Below are 21,258 nucleotides of genomic sequence, written 5' to 3' on the forward strand. Positions count from 1 at the left end.
ATTCGGGCTCCCTGCCAGGGAGCCTGCTTCTCCCTCTACCTATGTCTCTGCCTCTTTCTGTGTGTCTCTCATGAATAAATAAATAAAATCTTAAAAAAAAAAAGCCTCCAACTCTTGATTTCAGTTCAAGCCCCATGGGGACTTTATGCTGGATGTAGAAGAGCCTGCTTGGGATTCTCTCTCTCCCTCTCCCCGTGCCCCTTACCCGCTCTCCCTCTCAGTCTCTAAAAAAAAAAAAAAAAAGGATAATAAATAAATAAAATAAAGTTAAAAAAAATGAAATCAGATTAGCAAATGATATAAAGGCTCTGTTATTTTGTTTTGTTTTTCTTTTTTTTTTTTTAATTTATTTATGATAGTCACAGAGAGAGAGAGAGAGGCAGAGACACAGGCAGAGGGAGAAGCAGGCTCCATGCACCGGGAGCCCGATGTGGGATTCGATCCCGGGTCTCCAGGATTGCGCCCTGGGCCAAAGGCAGGCGCCAAACCGCTGCGCCACCCAGGGATCCCCTGTTTTGTTTTTCAAGACAAAGGAAAGCTTCCCTAAGTTTGAATTTATAGTTATTAAAAAAAAAAAGAAAAGAGGAGCACTTTGCTAACTCAGTAGAGCATACAACTCTTGATGTTGGGGTCATAAGCTCAGGCTCCACCTTGGGGCTAGAGCTTACTTAAAAATACAAAAACAAAAACAAAGGACACATGAACACACAAATATGCCAGGCTATAAAAAACTATTTTAAGCCAAAAACTAGAAAGAAATGAAGAAATAATAACCAAAGTTAAAAGGGAGATAACAACTTCATACATTGTAAAGATTAAAAGAGAGAGAAAAAAAAAAAAGATTAAAAGAGAGGTTTTTTTGTTTGTTTGTTTGTTTGTTTGTTTGTTTTTAAAGAAAGGCAGTCTGGGAGCACCTGGGTTGGTTAAGCATCTGCCTTTGGCTCAGGTAGTCCTGGGATCGAGCCCTGAGTCAGGCTCTCTGCTCAGTGGAGTCTGTTTCTCCCTCTGCCGATCCCCTCAGCTCATGCTCTGTCTCATAAATAAATAAATAAATAAATAAATAAATAAATAAATAAATAAATAAATAAATAAATAAATGTTTAAAAAAAAAAAAGAAAGAAAAAGAAGAAATAAAGGCAGATTGCCACATGCAGCACCTCATCTGGATCTGTCTGGATTCTTAGAAGCTTGACTACCCTATGTTCTTCTATAAATGGACCAATAGAGCCTGTTTTGAGGTTGTAGCAGGGAAGTAAAACTACTCCTATACCTTTGATGGAAGAACAGTCCTCCTCTATCAGGGAAGGTTGTCCTCTTTGACCAAAGTTGTCCTCAAGAAGAATACACATGGAGTGCTGAAGGAGAAAGGATACCTGCTAGGCCAGCCAGATCAGTCAAATCAAACCTGGCAATCAGTGGGGTGACAGCTGTCATAGCCAGATCACCTTCATATCCAAAAGAGAGGATTTTTTTTTTTAAGAGAGGATATTTTTGAGACACTTAGAAATCTGAATGCTAACAGGATATCTAAGGATATGAAATCATTTTTAATTTTTTTGATGTAATAATGGTAGTGTGATTAAAAATAAAGAAAACCGGGCAGCCTGGGTGGCTCAGCAGTTTAGTGCCACCTTCGGCCCAGAGCATGATCCTGGAGACCCAGGATAGAGTCCCGCATTGGGCTCCCTGCATGGAGCCTGCATCTCCCTCTGCCTGTGTCTCTGCCTCTCTCTCTCCTTTCTGTATATTCTCATGAATAAATAAATAAAATCTTTAAAAAAATTAAAAATAAGAATTAAAAAAATAAAAATAAAAATAAAGAAAACCTTTATTAAAAAGAAAAAAAAAAAAAAAAAGAAAACCTTTATTTTTTAGTGATACATACTGAAAAAAAAAATTTTTTTTTTTACTTTTAAGTAGGCTCCATGCCCAGTGTAGAGGCTGATGAGGGGCCTGGACCCCTAACCCTGAGATCAACAACACCCAGGCCAAGATCAAGAGTCAGATGCTCAAAAAAAAAAAAAAAAAAAAAGAAAGAAAGAAAGAAAGAAAAAAAACGGAGTCAGATGCTCAAGCAACTGAGCCACTCAGACACTCCTGGATTTTTATTTTATTTTATTTTTTATTTTTTAAAGATTTTTATTTATTTATTCATGAGAGACACAGAGAGAGAGAGAGGCAGAGACATAGGCAGAGGGAGAAGCAGGCTCCATGCAGGGAGCCCGACATGGGACTTGATCCTGGGACTCCAGAATCACGCTCTGGTCTGAAGGCAGGTGCTAAACCACTGAGCCACCCAGGGATTCCCCTGAATTTTTTTTATTTTATTTTATTTATTTATTTATTTTTAAAGATTTTATTTATTTATTCATAGAGGCACAGAGAGAGAGAGAGAGACAGAGACACAGGCAGAGGGAGAAGCAGGCTCCATGCAACAAGCCTGATGTGGGACTCGATCCCGGGTCTCCAGGACCACACCCTGGGCTGCAGGCGGCACTAAACTGCTGGGCCACCAGGGCTGCCCTGAATTTTTTTTTTTTAATTCCAGTATACTAAATGTTCTATTAGGTTTAATTCCAGTATAATGTTACATTAGTTTAAGGTGTACAATATAGCGACTCAATTTTATATGGTACTCAGTGTTCATAAATTTATTCTTAATCTTCTTTACCTATTTTGCTCATCCCTCCATTTACCTTCCCTACCTACTGAAATATTTTTTAAATATTTTATTTATGTATTTGAGAGAGAGAGAGAGAGAAATAGCGAGAGGGACGCCTGGGTGGCTCAGCAGTTGAGTGTCTGCCTTCGGCTCAGGGTGTGATCCTGGGATCTAGTCCCCCATTGGTCTCCCTGCATGGAGCCTGCTTCTCCCTCTGCCTATACCTCTGCCTCTCTCTCTGCCTCTCTTTCTGTCTCTCATGAATAAATAAATAAAATCTTAAAAAATAAAGAAAATAAATAAATAAATAGCGAGAGAGAGCACGAGCAGGGTGGGGCAGAGGGAAAGGGAGAAGGAGACTCTGCTGAGCATGGAGCCCAATGAGGGGCTCGATCTCAGGACCCGGGGATCATGACCCGAGCTGAGGGCAGATCCCCAACTAACTGAGCCACCTGGGCACCCCTATACTCAAATTTTTTTTTAATTTTTTTTTAATTTTTATTTATTTATGATAGTCACAGAGAGAGAGAGAGAGAGGCAGAGACACAGGCAGAGGGAGAAGCAGGCTCCATGCACCGGGAGCCTGATGTGGGATTCGATCCCGGGTCTCCAGGATCGCGCCCTGGGCCAAAGGCAGGCGCTAAACCACTGCGCCACCCAGGGATCCCTATACTCAAATTTTTATACATAAAATTGTATGATACCTGAATTTTGCTTCAAAATAATATTAAAAAGAGACATTACTAGGGTGTGAATAAAGCATAACTGGCAATGAGTCAGTAACTGTTGGGGCTAAGTGATAAAAGTCATTATAACTTTAAAACATTTTTATAAATCTAAGCCTATTACAAAGTAATCTTATTTTGGGATCCCTGGGTGGCTCAGTGGTTTAGTACCTGTCTTTGGCCCAGGGTGTGACCCTGGAGACCCGGGACTGAGTCCCACATCGGGCTCCCTGCATGGAGCCTGCTTCTCCCTCTGCCTGTGTCTCTGCCTCTCTCTGTGTCTCTCATGAATAAATAAATAAAATCTTTAAAAAAAGTAATCTTATTTTCATAAATGATTTTAAAAGTTAAGAAGTCTGACAATATTAAGTATTAGGGAAGATGAAGAACAACAAAAATTTTTATTTTTATTTATTTATTTTTAAATATTTTATTTATTTGAGAGACAGAGCGAGTGAGAGAGAGAGCGCATGAGCAGAGGTAGAGGGAAAAACAGGCTCCCGCTGAGCAGGGAGCTTGACGCAGGGCTCGATCCTAGGACCCTAGGACCATAACCTGAGCTGAAGGCAGACATTTAATGGACTGAGCCACCCAGGCACCCTCCAAAATTTTTATATTTTTATATACTGCTGACAGAGTATAAGTTGGAAGACCACTTTGGAAAACACCTTGGCATTATCTTGTGAACTGAACACATCTATACCCTTGGACTCAGAAGTTCTACTCCCAAGTATATCACCAGAGAACAGCAATGTCTATAAGAGCAAAAAGGTGAAAATGTCTACTGATATGATTATAGAGAAATAAGTTGTTACATATCTACACAATTGAATACCAAACACCAACCAATATATCAACCCAGATCATGTATTCTCAATGCCGATCATTTTGAGAGGGAAAATAGTTTGGTGAGATGGGGGAAATCTTACAATCACTTGTGGCCCACCCTTCAAACAGCACCAGTACGTACATAAATAGATTTCTATCTGCAGTATTAAAATTTCATGGGGGAGGAAGGAGATGATTAGGATAAAAATGTCTAAAAAGGATCCTAAAAAATAAATAAACAGGATTCCTAAGGGAGTGATATAAAAAAAATTTTTGAAAAAAAAAAAAAAATTTTGAGAAACAATGACCAAGGAGAGTCTCAAGAATAAACAACATTAGGGATCCCTGGGTGGCGCAGCGGTTTGGCGCCTGCCTTTGGCCCAGGGCGTGATCCTGGAGACCCGAGATCGAATCCCACGTCAGGCTCCCGGTGCATGGAGCCTGCTTCTCCCTCTGCCTGTGTCTCTGCCTCATTCTCTCTCTCTCTCTGTGACTATCACAAATAAATAAAAATTTAAAAAAAAATTAAAAAAAAAAAAAAAAAAAGAATAAACAACATTGAGTGAAAAAAAAAAGAGTTTAGAAGAATACACACCGTATATTATTCACATAGAGCTCAGAACATATAAAATAATGTATTGTCTTGAGATACATATATATGTATGATTAAACTATAATAAAAAACCAAAACCCAAAACAGGAGTTATACTTGTGAAGTATGTAAGACCATGCTGAAATGTAGGAAGGGCATATGAAAAGATTCAAAAGTATTGGCTCTGTTCTTTCCTTCGACTGGAATGGCAAATATATAGGCATTCATTTTATTATTCCTTATCCTTTAATTATTTAAATATTTTTTGTTAGTACAAAATATTTCATAATTAGAACTAAGTAAAAGAACTATTTAAAAACACCTATCAATTTGCTGTAAGTAAAATCTTAATAGTGAAACCATATGAATAGTCTTGCCACTGATGATGCAATCAATGTTAGATAATATTAAATAATATTCATATTAAACCTATGTTGCTAAAAACAACCACAATGAGAAGCTTAACCTTTTTTTAAAGAAAAAAAAATATACATAACAGCTCATACCCAGCCACCTTGTTGAATGATGTACTCTGCTGCATAGTCCTCCAGATATGTTACACCAAACTGTAGCAATGCACTCAGAGGCTCTTGACCACGTCTTGTCAACTCCAAAAGCATTTGTTGTAGCAAAACCAGAGGCACCAAAATCTTCAATGCAAAGATGAGAGAGTAAAAAACAAACTGCAATTCTTATCATTCATTTTATGTGTTCAACTACTAGAAAATTATGACTTGGATGCAACATTATGGAATCTCATTTTTATTATAATAAAGGAATAAAATACTGACCCTTAACTATAATGTCTGTGAATAATATATGTAGATTTTATATCATAGGGTGGGAGAAATAATTATTTTATGAAAATAATTGGCTTGTGTATATGAAACATGTATAGAAAATTCACTGAAGGTTTTTTTTTTTTTTTGAAATGTTATTTATAATAGGGAAAGACTAGAAACAACACATCAGGGACTGGTTAAACAAATTTTGGCAACATATCATGTAGTTGTTAAAAAGAATTAGATTGTTTACTGCCCAATCACCAAGACATATTTTCAGTGAGGAAAGTGACAGGACAGTGTATATAATAATGGTAGTATTTGTGTTTAAAATACACATACACATACACACACACATTTGTATACTCATATAGTATCTCTGGAAAAATATACAAGAAACTGGTAATAGTGGTAGCCTAAGAAGAGAACAAAGTAATTGGCAACTGGGTGGGAAAAAATTTTCAATGTATACTTTTTTGGACTTACTGCATTTTGTATCATGTGCTTTTACTATCTATTTGAAAATAAGAACTTTCAGGGACACCTGGGTGGTTCAGTAGTTGAGCATCTGCCTTTGGCTCAGGTTATGATGCCAGGGTCCTGGGATCGAGTCCTGCATCGGGCTCCCAGAAGGGAGTCTGCTTCTCCCTCTGCCTATGTCTCTCTCTCTCTCTCTCTCTGTGTGGCTCATGAAAATATATAAAATCTTAAAAAAAAAAAAAGAAAAGAAAAGAAGAACTTTCGAAATTATCAGCTTTTATCTTATAAAACTTTAATATCTTTTATCTTATAAAAGTCACCAAAACCTAAATGGGGGGTGGGAGGGGTGGCGCCTGGGTGGCTCAGTCGGTTAAGCATCTGCCTTCATCTCTGGTCATGATCTCAGGGTCCTGGGATCCAGCCCCAGGTGGGGCTTCCTGCTCAGCAAGGAGTCTGCTCCTCCCCCTGCTTGTGCTCTATCTTTCCCTCAAATAAGTAAATAAATAAACAAATATAAAAACAAAACAAAACCTAAGGAGGTATTATTATCATTCTTAATAACCTTGTGGCTCAATATTTAAAAACTGTCAAAATTTATGACAGGGACACCTGAGAGTCCTTTGCCTTCCAGAAACAACTGCACATTGAAAAGAAGTAAGCATTTTCAACTAACCATCTGCATGCAATCTCTTTAGTCTAAAACATCAAGAGGTTTCCACATGCCTGGAAAAGGAAATGAAACCAATTCCAATTCCTTGTTACTGCCAAGGTAATAACTGAAGGATTACAAAATATTTGTGCAGGAGAGGACAAACAAAAAAGATAATGAGTTTAGAGTCTTACTAATATTATTGGCTTGTAAGTAAAAGCAGTCCTTAGGGAATCTGTATCAAAGTCTGAAAGAAAGAATGCAACAAACACGTATCTTCCATTTTTGATATTATAAAAGAACTCCAGTCCAAAATATATTTAAAAACGTTCTCAAAAACAAACAAACAAACAAACAAACAAAAAAACGTTCTCAACACGAACAGAGGGGTCTAGGCCTACAGAGAATATATTAGGCTTTCTTCATAATTAGAAAACCTGTCATACTATTAAAAACCAAAAAATCAAAAACAAAAAACCCTACCCCCAAAACATATCGTTCATCTACCCTCAGTATTCTTTCCTAGCAGGAGAGTAAGGTACAGCTTGTTGGTCAGTCCCGCTGACTCCTATCACAGTAATTTCAAAGGCCTAATTTCAAAACAATCTAATTTCCCATATTAATTTACTAATATGCAATATTTTAAAGTTATTCATGTTTAGCTCTATTACCTCTTAGGGAAATGAGTTGCAAACAGTTTTTTACTTGCTATCTAAAATAATACTTATTTTTATTTGTTCCAAATTTATCTCCTTCATGTATCAAAAAGTAGATGCCCGGGGCACCTGTGTGGCTCAGTGGTTGAGCATCTGTCTTGCACTCAGGGCAAGTGATCCCGGTGTTCTGATATGGAGTCCCACATCAGCTTCCCCGTGGGGAGCCTGCTTCTCCCTGGGCCTCTCTTTGTGTCTGTCATGAATACATAAATAAAATCTAAAAAAAAAAAAAGTAGATGCCATAGTTTTACTATATAATCATCTAGAGATAAATCTGTAATCCTCTTTCACGACCGTCTTAGTCTTTAATCATATTCCATCTCATTCACTATTTTCTTAGGCTGAAATTTACTAATCTTTTACCCTGTTCTTCATATGGCAATTCCTTTACTGCTTTGATCATGTAAGTTACCCCTTCCCAGATCTTCTCCATCTCAATTGTTATCTTTCTTGAAATGTTGTAACCAGAGTGCAGAAATTTCATTTTACAGAACTAACAAATTCTAATTGTAATATTCTTGGTGATATGTGTTCTGTCTCTTTTACTCATTTGACATTTATATTCAGGGACCTCTATGATGACATCCAGGCCCACTATCTTTTAAGTATAATTTAGACTGTCTATATAGTTAAACCCTTTGCCCTCTAATTTTTGTGATCACACATGAAACTTTGTAAGTTATTTCTAAAACTGATTCCATCAATTTGGCAGTGTACTATCCACAAGAATTTATCACCTTACACCAGATATTTTTTTGTACTCCCCCCCCCGCCAGTACTAGAAAAAAAAAAAAAAAAAAAAAAGCTTAAAAAAACAAAACAAAACAAAAAACTGGATCCCCAAGCATCCATTCCTAGAAGGTCCTCACTATTCATACTCCTAAGACTAAAAAGCAACGAGTCTTACTCTTTGAATTCCTCTCTGTAAGTCATTTCCTTACTGGATAATAGTAATCCCCACAACACATATAAATTACTTTTCTCTCCCACAACTTTTGTAAAGGAATGCTAAGTAATTTTGAGTAAGTATTCAAAAAGGAATACCTCCATTCATTGTCTCCCCATATTTACTATGTGGCACCTTCTTCCACTAAGTTAGACTTAGCACTATTATCCTATTATTAAAGAATGTATGAACTTGCTTGGTAAAAAAAATAAAGAATATTAACTTATAGCTCCGAGGATCTCCTCTCCAGTAGAATAGATATCTATGATGATAAAATACATATTTTGATCTATCATTTTACTATTTAGTAACTGTTTTATAACTTAACAATTGTAGTAAATGTCATAGCCCACAAATTTTATCTGTATTGATTGATTAGGTTTGAATGTTTGAGCATTATTTACTTCAAAATAAAATTTAAGACACAACCAGGCATTATTTATCACCCAGTGCTATGCAACAAGAAATATGGAACATTACCAATTAAGTATTCTTGCCAAAAAGATCAAACTTGAATATGATTAGGCTTCTAGATCTACCTGCCAATGAAAAGAAAAAATAGATACAGAGGAATATGACTGCAGTGATGCAGTCAATAAAATCCAGAAAGTAGGAAATTTTGGTACATATTTAAATTATTTTTCTAGGTATATACATTCCTACATTTAGACATGGACTTTTTTTTTTTTTTGGACTTCTCTTTTTAAAGGATCATAATAGGGGATCCCTGGGTGGCGCAGCGGTTTGGCGCCTGCCTTTGGCCCAGGGCGCGATCCTGGAGACCCGGGATCGAATCCCACATCGGGCTCCCGGTGCATGGAGCCTGCTTCTCCCTCTGCCTGTGTCTCTGCCACTCTCTCTTTCTCTCTCTGTGACTATCATAAATAAATAAAAATTAAAAAATAAAAAATAAAAAAATAAAGGATCATAATATTAATGTTTGTGACCAGCTTTTTTCCCCAGTTGATTTGATTTGATTTGATTTGATTTGAGTATTCTAGGGGCACCTGGGTGGCACAGTGGTTGAGTGTCTGCTTTTGGCTCAGGTTGTGATCCTGGAGTCCTGGGATCGAGTCCCACATCAGGCTCCCTGAAGGGAGCCTGCTTCTCCTTCTGCCTATGTCTCTGCCTCTCTCCGTGTATCTCTCATGAATAAGTAAACAAAATATTTTTTTAAAAAGAGTATTCTACTAAGACACTTTCAGAATCCCTATACAGATAAACTGATACTCAGTTTATCCCTAATGTGGCATGCTCTGTGGACATTTTTTTTTTCCTCTTCTCTCGGATGCGTGTTTCATTAGAGCCTTATTTACCTACCAGACAGTCATATTCTTTTCAGCCCTAGAGAACTTAGTAAGAGAGGAATATTGGATTCAGCAGAGCAAGTAATATTCTGAATGGCATGCCGCATTTATGTGAGATATTTATTCAAGCCACAGCTTTGGCCCTTGGTTCAGATAAGGGACTAAAATGAAGCAAAGAATGGAAAAATCAGATGAGTGAAGAGAGATAATGAAATCTGGGGTTTATTCAGATTTTTTTTCCTTTAGGACGACCCTAGGATCGTGGGGAGGAGAACATACATAAAATAAGGGAAGAAGGCTAGTAATATTAGGTACCTAAACATGTGTTGTTTGATATCCTAAGAAATACATCATAACCAAGCTCATTTTTATTTATAAAATAAATATATTTCAATATCTAAATAAGGGTGTGTTTTTTTTATTCCAAGAAAGGAAATGAAACAAACTATTTTATTTTTTTAAAGGTTTTATTTATTTATTCAGAAGAGACACACAAAGAGAGGCAGAGACATAGGCAGAGGGAGAAGCAGGCTCCATGCAGGGAGCCCCGTGGGGACTCGATCCTGGGACTCCAGGATCACATCCTAGGCTGAGGCAGGCTCAACTGCTGAGCCACCCAGGTGTCCCGAAACAAACTTTTTAAATAACTTATTTGCAGCTAAATAACACAGTAAAACCCCATAACGGTGACTACTTTGTTTTATTTTTACCTGTCTAAAGAATTAGATTTATTTAAATGAAACGAAAATGTAGTTTAAGGCAGCAGCTTATTCTTTTTCTTACTTAAATATTTTATTTAAATTCAATTTGTCAATATATAGAATAGTGACTATTTTGGAACAAGTTCTCATCTGTTAAATCTAATGCAGGGATCCCTGGGTGGCGCAGTGGTTTGGCGCCTGCCTTTGGCCCAGGGCGCGATCCTGGAGACCCGGGATCGAATCCCACATCAGGCTCCCGGTGTATGGAGCCTGCTTTTCCCTCTGCCTGTGTCTCTGCCTCTCTCTCTCTCTCTGTGACTATCATAAATAAAAAATAAATAAATAAATAAATAAATAAATAAATAAATAAATCTAATGTAATAGCCACTGTTTACTGAGTGGTTACTATGGTGCCACACAATGTGCTAAATAAGCATTTAACCTATATTACGTCATTTAAATCTAGTTAAATATATGAAGTTAGAATTATTAGATCCATTTCACATATGTGAAAATGAAGATTTAGAGGGTCACCTGGCTGGCTCAGTTGGAAGGTTGTGCAGCTTTTGATCTCAGGGTCATGAGTTAGAACCCCATGTTGGGTGTAGAGATTACTTAAATAAACAAAACTTAAAAAAAAATTAAGATTCAGAGAGCTTAACAAACTGTCCAAAGATATGATTCTAGTCTGTGGCAAAGCTGATATTTGAAACAAGTGCAATTACAAAGCCTATGATGCTTATTATTAAGCTATAATGCTTCCAAAGCCTGTATTATATAGTGATTAAAAACAATATATGTCAATTAGGTACGTAAAGTCACATGGTCTGTCTCATACTATTAACAGAATTCTAAGTAAAAGTCAAGGGGTGGTGGGATGGGTTAAATAGGTGATGGGGATTCAGGAGTGCACTTGTCATGATGAGTACTGAGTGATGTATGGAATTGTTGGATAAAATTAAAACTTAAATTCAGAGCAGAGGTGCCTATTTATAAAAATAATTCTGGGGTGCCTGGGTGGCTCAGTCAGTTAAGCGTCTGTCTTCAGCTCAGGTCATGATCCCAGGATCCTGGGATGGAGCCCCACGTCAGACTCCTTGCTCACAGGGAGTCTGCTTCTTCCTTTGCCTCTACAGGCTGTGCTCTCACAGGGAGTCTGCTTCTCCCTCTGCCTCTACGGGCTGTGCTCACCTTTTCTCTGTGCATCAAATAAGTAAATAAAATCTTTAAAAAAATAATAATTCTACTGAATTTTCTCATCCCTAGCACAAGATCACTAAGAGTCACACTTCTTCCTCAAATTGAGCTGAGCCTTCCTGTACTTACACTTTCTGCCTTTTCAAGTTGATAAATGGATAACACAGTCTGAGATCATGGATAAACAGTATGATACAGTGGAAAAAAAACTAAAGCTGGAATCAGAAGACCTGAGTTCTCAGCTCTAGTGTTGCTTCCAACATTTCCTAGTCAAGGTGTCCAGGACAATTGACTTTTTTCTCACTTGATCTAACTAAATAACAAGACAAAAGCTATAAAATCCATTCTGTTTTCTGTAAAGGATGGTTGTAATGATCCAATGAGATGTGACATGAGATACCTTGTAAACTATAAAACACAAATGGTATTCACTCATTTAAGAGAACCAGAACAACAACAACAAAAAAAGAGAAAAAAACAGAAGAAGCAGTCTCCCAAATGAAGCTCTTATTCTTTTTCACCCCAAGACATACACACAGGGTAGCAAACAACCATTTGGAGGTAAATGTCATGTCTAATACAGAGAAGTGAAGAAATGATGGAGAATTCAGAACAGAAAAGGAAGGAAGAATGGCATCCTATGGGACACATATTTCTGGGCCACCCATAATCTCACATCATTAATCAAAAAACCACTTTAATAAAAAACATCCACTTAACACAATTGGAGTTATGCATTAAATAATGAGCTCTAATAGTTTTTTCTTATATGATGTTAGCAATTTCTCCTGCACTTTAATCAACACACTAAAATCTTGTAAGAGAAAAGATAATTTGGTTAATACCTTATTCCAGCCGCTGGCATGAACTGTGGTCTCCAGAGTACATTCCCGATATGCCTGATATGTCACTGGCCTGTAGAGATTTTTTTTTAAGAGTCTGGGTCACAAAGAAGGAAAATTCTAAATTTCCAGATGAATAAAAATACAGTAACTATTCTGTGTTGAACTTTTTTGCTAAAGTACCAAAGAATATTCAGTATATTGATTTGTATGAGATGTGGCTTTTAACATTTGGTATGCATTTACTTCAAGCACTCCCTATAGGCTGAGAGGCATGCTATCAGCTTGGGAAAGCAGTTAATAACATAACAATAATGAAAATAATGTTTTTAAAATAAACTTAAAGTATTTGAAACTTATCCAATAGGATTTCCATGTTGCAGATAAACACACACTTGGGTTATTAAAAAAGATTAAATAGTTAACAAAAATGATCTCTTTATTAAAAGCACAATTTTAACTTTCTTAAAAGGCAAAAAATTTAAAACATTTAAAACTTAAAGAAATATGTCACTGAAAGACCTCTTAAACTGAGGATCTAAGGAGTTGGGCTAAAATAAGGCCAGTAAACGGAGCTCTATGTTTAACTTGGAGTCTTATGACATAAAATCCTGGAGGGCAAAGATAAGCTTTTCTGATTAATTCCAACTAAGTTCTAGTCACACCCAAAACTAAAAAACCACTGAGTGATGACAACAACACTCACTAATTTATTGAAGGATTTTGGGTACTATGTATAAGACTTGGTTTCATGTCTTAACAACAAATACTTAGTGCTAAGTAGCATATGAAAGCATCAATAGCCTGAATATCAGATTTAATAAAACTTACCCCTCACTTTTGTGGGCAAACTATTAACATATATGTAAAAAAGGGGAGGAGTCTTGCTTTTATAGGAATTTAAAATCCATTCCAAAGCCATTTTCTGCTTTGACTTGTGTCTGTGATCTCTTCAGCCTATGAATATTTATTTAATATGGAGGATAGCTACCACTTATTGGTGGCCTACTGTTCAGTTTTATATTTTTATATATTTATACTTTATATCACATACTATCATTTTACACATTAGGAAACTGAAGCTCAGAAAAGCTAAGAGTTTGGGACGCCTAGGTGGCTCAGTGGTTGAGTGCCTGCCTTTGGCCCAGGGCATGATCCTGGAGTCCCGGGATCGAGTTCCACATCGGGCTCCCTGCACGGAGCCTGCTCCTCTCTCTGCCTATGTCTCTGCCTCTCTCTCTGTGTCTCTCATGAATAAATAGAAAAAAGAAAAGAAAAGCTAAGAAGCTATCCCAAATCTACATAGCTGGCAACCAGCAATGCAGGAATTCATAACCAACTAGATCTGGGTCCACAGACCACACTACTCCTGTTTTATTTTATTTTTTTTACTACTCCTATTTTAAATTAGGATTCTGTAACATATCACAATAATGTCTTGATGCCACATGCGGCTAGTGATCATCTGAAATGTGGCTAGTGATATGCTGAAAGCAGACATACACACTAGATTTCTAAGACTTAGTAAGGAAAAAAGAATGCAAAATAGCTCATTAATATTTTCATACTGAGGACCTGTTAAAACTATAATATTCTGAATATATTGGGCCGAATAAAACATATTAAAAAAATCTTAATTTTTAATGTGGTTGTTAGAAGATTTTAAATTGCATATACGTGACTTGTATTTCATCTATTGTGTAGTGGTAGTCTACATACTTCAGGAACCAGTTCTGATGACACACATTATCCTTCTTTTACATAAGTCAATGTAAAATCAATACCACAGTGATGCAGAAAGGAGGTAAGGTATGTAGGATGACCTTTTTTTATAAGATGTTATATACTAACTTCCTGATATTACATTACCATTAAAGTAAGCTTAGAATTTTTAGAAGTCATGGGCTCAATAGGAGGAGGTAGTCATAAAACTTGAATTTCAGATACTACACAGTCTACCTATCCATATCCTCCCTCATGTTTACTTGTGTCTATCAGTCCCTTCACTTCCTCTCCTGAAATGTGTGATGCTGCTGTGGGTCACAGTAGTCCTTACTGGTAGTTTGTCTATCAGGCTAAAGTACTTTAGCATCTTTCAGAATGAAACATGATTTGAATCATTATATGTACACACATACATGCACATAAAAGATCCAGCAGACTAACACATTCAAAGGAAATCTAATACACAGAAAATCTAATACACAGATAGATCAGCCCTATCTAATGAGCTACCTGAACATAGCAAAGAAGAAAAAGGGGCAGGGGGAACTTCTTCACACTGCTAGTGCTTGGCTATGAAGAGTTCAGGATTATTTTCCCACTTAAACAAAACTGTTGGAAGGAGTAGGTGGTATTTTCCACCTTACAAACTATTCCTATCAACCTGTATAATACTTCTAGTTCACCATCAGTTACTTATTTCTAAGGTATTAGTGACAGAGCTTATTAACAACATTCAAAAGTAGATTACTGTGAAAAAAATTTATTCATAGAGAAGCCTGACTGTGATATACAACCAGAGGTACCAGTTTAAAAAATAATTTTGTCAGGAGTGCCTGGCTGGCTTATTAGTCAGTGGAATGCAGGACTCTTGATCTCAGGGTTATAAGTTCAAGCTCTGCGCTGGGTATAGAAATTACTTAAAAATTAAACCTTTAAATAAATAAATAAAAATTTTAAAAAAGAAATAATTATCTCAGCATTGAGGGTCTGGGAGGAAAATACCACCAAGTAGTCACCCGACTATAGATTTTTAAATATAATTTACTTTTCAGTGAAAAGATATCAACTTTTCCTATAAATTACTAAAAGGATGCCCAAAAAACACCTAATAACCTAAATGAATCTGTTCTTCAGAGAGCTTATAATATCCCAGTAAAGTTAAAATTAATAGATGGGGAAATTCAGATATCAAATGAAATGGTTTGCTTAAAACCACAAATAGTTTGTACCAAAATTGGAAACAGAATATTTGGTTTCTACTTCTCAGTTATTTTACTTCCAGTCCCAATAGCTCTTACAAGTTTTTTTCTTTTGGCAAAACAGTAGGTTTCTTCAAATCTTAATGGAACATCATTAAATATATATATATATATATATATGAAAATATAGCTCTTCTGATGTAAGAAGCATGGCACCCACTCATCCTGTCCCTCACCATCTCGGGTCCCCTATGCTTCACAGAACACTAAAAACCATTGCTGTACATCCAAATTTCCTTTTTAAGTTTTATTTTTAGCCACTCGCAATCTCTTCAGATTCATTTAAACTGTCCTATGTATACAGTTAAGAAAGTCCAAATACGATTTTCATTTCAGTATCCTATACATAATTTGGATTTTTATATTTGCTAATGTCACCAGGACACATAGAAACAAACCAAATTCTCCTTAAACTCAAACTTCTTCCCTCTAACAAATGGTTACATATGATATGAAAGTAAGGAATTACCTGTACCTACACCAGTAATTTGGCATCTGACCCTTTATAGTGAAGAAAACAGTCTTCATCCTGTTTTAGATGTCATTCTTCATTAAAACAAATTTTTTTCTAATTCATACCAATTCCTTAATGATTCTAAGTAAAGATTTAGAGGAAAAAAATTTTTAAGATTTACATTAAATGACTTGGTTCTATTTTAATGTGCTTTCACTTTGAGCTTCTTGCCTTTAGCTTGAACAGTCAAAACCACAGTTAGTAGAGAAGGTCCCACTATACGAATGTGGCAGCAATTCCAGACAGATGTGCGATCACAAAGTTTAGCAACATGTGAGATACCTAAAATACTGACATGATGTTAATTGCACATTGCAATGCATAAAACCATAACCATTATATTTATGTTGGCCCCTAGAGAGAATGATAGTAAAAAGTGGTCAGAACAAGTGAAATAGCTCCTATTTACATTTACAAAGCAGTGAAAACAGCTGCTGAAACCAAAGAGTTCAACAAGTAAACACAAATGATCAAATCCATGTCGGAACTGTTAAATCACCACTTTGATGTAAAAGCTGTCACTCAAAATACAAACAAAAAGCAAAGAAAGAAAAAGTAAAGTGAGAAGTGACATCGTTCACCTAAAACAAAGCCTTAATCAACCCAGTGCTGCAAGAGAAATCCAGAGACTACTTTAGAGAATCATGCTCCCACTCAGCAATGATAGTAACTCACTGGCTGAGGAGCATTTGCAATGCCTTTTGCAGAGGCTCTTTCAGTTCCTGTGATACTTTTTCTCCAAGATGAGCCAAGCAGTCTTCCACTGAGCTTTCTGGGTTGGCAGGGCTGAACACAGGAGAAGTATGACGGTCAAAGCCTGTGCTGGTGAAAGCTGAAGATAGGGTAAAAGAAAAACCTATTTTAATAAATAATATCAAGAATTGTGCTACAGGGACACTTGGCTGCCTCAGTTGGAAGAACATGGGATCTTGATCTCAGGGTCATGATTTCAAATCCCACACTGTGGAGTATAGAGATTACCGGGAAAAAAAACTTAAAATTTTTGGGGAAAAAAGTTGTGCTATTAAAACTCAGGGGATTGGGGTGCCTGAGTGGCTCAGCGGTTGAGCAGCTGCCCTTGATTCAGGGCATGATCCCAGTCTGGGGGTCAAATCCCACATCGGGCTCCCTGTGGGAAGCCTGCTTCTCCCTCAGCCTATATCTCTGTCTCTCTCTGTGTCTCTCATGAATATATAAAATATTTAGGAAAAAAAAGGTATTTAAAAATAACTCAGGGAATTAAGACATCTACTATTATAACCAACACTTATAAGCCACTTAAAAAGGTAGACAATCATTATGAGATATTAATCTTTCCTGGAACACAATGCTTAATAGGTCCTAGTTTAGAGATTTTTTTTTTTTTAAAGAAAGATTTTTATGGAAAACCTTAGTTTTAGGAGAACGAAAAGACAAAACTGACATGCTAAAATATACAAGCCAAGGGACGCCTGGGTCGCTCAGTCGATTAAGTATCCAACTCTTTTTTTTTTTTTTCTAAGAATCCAACTCTTGATTTTGGCTTAGGTTATGATCTCAGGGTCATGGGATAGAGCCTGTGGGTGTCAGGCTCCATGATCAATGTGGAATCTCTGTCTCCCTCTGCCCCTCCCCCGACTTACATGTGCTCTTGCTCTTGTTCTCTCTCTCACACAAATAAACTAAATCTTTGGACGCCTGGGTGGTAAGTGATTGAGGATATATGCCTTTGGCTCAGGGCGTGATCCTTGGTCCAGGGATCAAGCCCCACATGGGGCTCCACACAAGGAGCCTGCTTCTCCCTCCGCCTATATCTCTGCCTCTCTCTGTGTGTCTCTCATGAATAAATAAATCTTAAAAAAATAAAATAAAATACAAAATAAATTAAATCTTTAAAAAAAAATACACAGGGACACGTGGGTAGTTCAGCTGGTTGGGTGTCTGCCTTCAGTTCAGGTCATGATCCCAGGGCCCTGGGATCAAGCCCTGCAAGGGCTCCCTGCTCAGTGAGGAGTCTACTTCTCCCTCCTCCTCTGCCCCTCCTCCCCACTTGTGCTCACTGCTGTCTCTCCCTCAAAAATATTTTTTAAAAAATACACAAGCAAGGGCTCAGTGGTTGAAGAACTACCTTCCGCTCAGGTCGTGATCCAGGGGTCCAGGGATCAAGTCCCACATCGGGCTTCCCACAGGGAGCCTGCTTCTCCCTCAGCCTGTGTCTCTGTCTCTCTGTGTCTCTCATTAATAAATAAAATCTTAAAAAAAAAAAGAAATAAAAAATAATAAAAAAATAAAATACACAAGCCAATTTAGTATGTTACTACATACCAATTTCATGCAAGAATGATATATGGAAAGCAACTCTTGGCTCTATTATCCCACTCTTAGTATTTTTTTTTAATTTTAATTTTATTTTATTTATGATAGTCACACAGAGAGAGACAGAGAGAGAGGCAGAGACATAGGCAGAGGGAGAAGCAGGCTCCATGCCCCGGGAGCCCGATGTGGGATTCGATCCCGGGTCTCCAGGATCGCGCCCTGGGCCAAAGGCAGGCGCCAAACCGCTGCACCACCCAGGGATCCCAGTATTTTTTTTTTAAGATTTCATTTTTACCTTTATAGATATGGCACTTCTTCAACCAGATTCTAATCAGCTTATTCCATATGACAGGATGAGTCAATTACTTTCATTCCCTTTTTTAAAAAGCTTTTTATTAAGTTCCCCTCACCCCCCCTTGTGCTCTCTCTCAAATAAAATCTTAAAAAAAAAGTAAAAGTTTTTAATTTTAATTCCAATATAGGTAACATAGTATTACATTAATTTTAGGTATACAACACATGATTCAACAATTCCGTAATTCAATCCCTTTTTATCTTTTTTTTAAAAGATTTTATTTATTTGAGAGAGAGAGCAAGCAGGTACATGAGCAAGTGGAGGGACAAAGGAAGAGGGAGAAACAGACTCCTTGCTCAGCGGGGAGCCTGATGTGGGACTCAATCCCAGGACCCCAGGATCATGACCTGAGCTGAAGGCAGATGCTTAACGGAGCCACCCAAGCACCCCTCTTTCCCTTTTTAAAATGAACTTTCAGGGACACCTGGGTGGCTCAGCGGTTGAGCGTCTGCCTTTGGCCCAGGGCGCGATCCTAGAGTCCTGGGATCGAGTCCCACATTGGGCTCCCTGCATGGAGCCTGCTTCTCTCCCTCTGCCTGTGCCTCTGCTTCTCTCTCTGTGTTTCTCATGAATAAATAAGTAAAATATTTTTTAAAAAAATGAACTTTCAAACTTAATATTCCTGTACATGGATAAAATTTAAAACTATGAAGGTGATACAAGTATACAAGTTGTCTATGAAAGAGGCAACTACAGCTTCTCTCCTCAGCTCAAACTACAGCTTTTCATCTGCTTCCTTACTCCATGTTATAGTGCCATACTCTAACTGGGAGAAAAACAGGCAGAGTCATCATTGTTCCAAGGTACAAGTGAGATGTAGGGCACAGAATCCTAGTAAAGCAAGCAGCTAGCACCCACCCAAGAGTTACTAATAACCTCCATAATGTATTCACTGCATTAATCTAAAGTTTGCACCTAGAAGGCTACAAATTTTACTAAAGTGTGTATTTCTTTATAAAGTGTTTTCCTCCAAGAAAGATGCAAATGGCTACAAAGTTCACAATAATTTTGTGAGCAAACTTGAGAGCATCCATTTTAATAATCAGTCTAAGATAATACGGGGGTTTAATAAGTGATTGCATGTGATGCTTTGTTGCTTTTTTTTTTTTTTTTCATTTCTGCCTTCTGCTCATTTTACTATGTATAAGTGCTGTTATCAAAAGTGGACAAAGGTTGGGGTGCCTGAGTGGCTCAGTCAGTTTAGTGTCTGCCTTTAGCTCAGGTCATGATCCTGAGGTTCAGAGACTGAGTCCCCCATTGGGCTCCTTGCTCAGGGAGGAGTCTGCTTCTCCTTCTCCCTCTGCCTCTGCTTGTACTTTCTCTCTCTCAATCTCTCTCAGAGAAATAAATAAAACCTTAAAAAAAGAAAAAAATATTATCAGCATTATACATAACAGTCAAAAAGTAGAAACAACCTGAATGTCCATCAACTTTGTTTATCCATTTGAATGGATAAACAAAATATGGTATATTCACACTGGAGTATTCTTCCACTGTAAAATGGAATCAAGTACTGACACATGCTACCACATGGATGATCCTTGAAAACACCATGCTGAGTGAAATAAGCCAACCAAAAAAAAATAAATAAATAAATAAATAAAAAAAAAAAAAAAGAAATAAGCCAACCAGCAAAGACCACACAGTGTATGATTCCACTTACATACATATCCATAAAGGCAAACATAGAGACAGAAAGTTAGATTAGTGGCTGCCATGAACAGGGATGAGGACAAGGGTGATAAGAGCAGAAATGGAAAGTGACTGCTAACATGTACAGCATCTCTTCTTGGGATGTTAAAAATGTTCTAAATGTCGATTGTGGTAATGATTACACAATTCTGTGAATATACCAAAAACCACTCAACTGTATACTTTATTTTTTTTATAGATTTTTGTTTTTATTTATTCATGAAAGACACACAGAGAGAGGCAGAGACACAGGCAGAGGGAGAAGCAGCTCCATGCAGGGAGCCCGATGTGGGACTCAATCCCAGGACTCCAGGATAACACCCTGAGCCAAAGGCAGACGCTCAACCACTGAGCCACCCAGGTGTCCCTCAACTGTACACTTTAAATGGGTAAATGTGTGAAATACATCTTGATATAAAGCTGTACAAAAAAATCATTGGGCAAGATATTCAATGTAATTAATTATGGAAAGCAAAATAAGGAAAATCCAAATGCTCCCCGCAATTATAAGGGAATGATTGAATAAATATTCATTCAATATATGGAATTTCATGAAGTTAATAGAATAACTGTTTTTTTAAGCACTTATTTTATTATTGTTTTTTTAAGTAAGCTCTACACCCAACATGGGGCTTCAACTCACGACCCTGAGATCAAGAGTCAAATGCTCTACCAACTGAGTCAGCCGGGCACAGAGAATGAAAACTGTGTTTAAGGTTTATGATGTAATATTAAGTATAAAAGACATGCCTACAAAGTTACTTGTGTATTACTCTTACAGCTATCCATAGCATACATACATGCAAAAATGGAAGCACTTAGTTACAGTTCCCCTTTAATGTGAATATTAATTTTTAAAAATACCAATATAAATTAAACAACATGAAATGGAAACTACCTTAACATGACTGCTTAGTCTATTAAGTCCAGGAAAAGACCATCAGGTATAGTTTGGAAACATTTATAAACCTATCTTTCAGGAAAGAGAAAG

General features: G+C 37.1%; 1 protein-coding gene across 13 annotated transcripts in view; it reads right to left on the reverse strand.

Annotated features, from left to right (window-relative positions):
- The window catches only part of BCL2L13 (BCL2 like 13), an 84,478-nt gene that overhangs the window by 35,794 nt on the left and 27,426 nt on the right, over positions 1-21,258 (reverse strand). For 4 of the 13 annotated variants that reach the window (XR_005379693.1, XM_038576235.1, XM_038576240.1 and 1 more), the window contains one exon: positions 5,314-5,457. Coding sequence is in view for 12 of the 13 variants with exons in the window: in XM_038576240.1 (XP_038432168.1) it covers positions 5,314-5,457 (144 nt within the window). In the remaining variant the exon portion in view is untranslated. Of the gene's footprint in view, positions 1-5,313; positions 5,458-12,430; positions 12,525-16,600; positions 16,758-21,258 lie in introns of those variants that run through there. The other 9 variants (XM_038576228.1, XM_038576229.1, XM_038576236.1 and 6 more) reach the window with 7 other exon arrangements.

Source organism: Canis lupus, chromosome 27 (genome assembly GCF_011100685.1).
Source record: "Canis lupus familiaris isolate Mischka breed German Shepherd chromosome 27, alternate assembly UU_Cfam_GSD_1.0, whole genome shotgun sequence".
Taxonomy (NCBI): domain Eukaryota; kingdom Metazoa; phylum Chordata; class Mammalia; order Carnivora; family Canidae; genus Canis; species Canis lupus.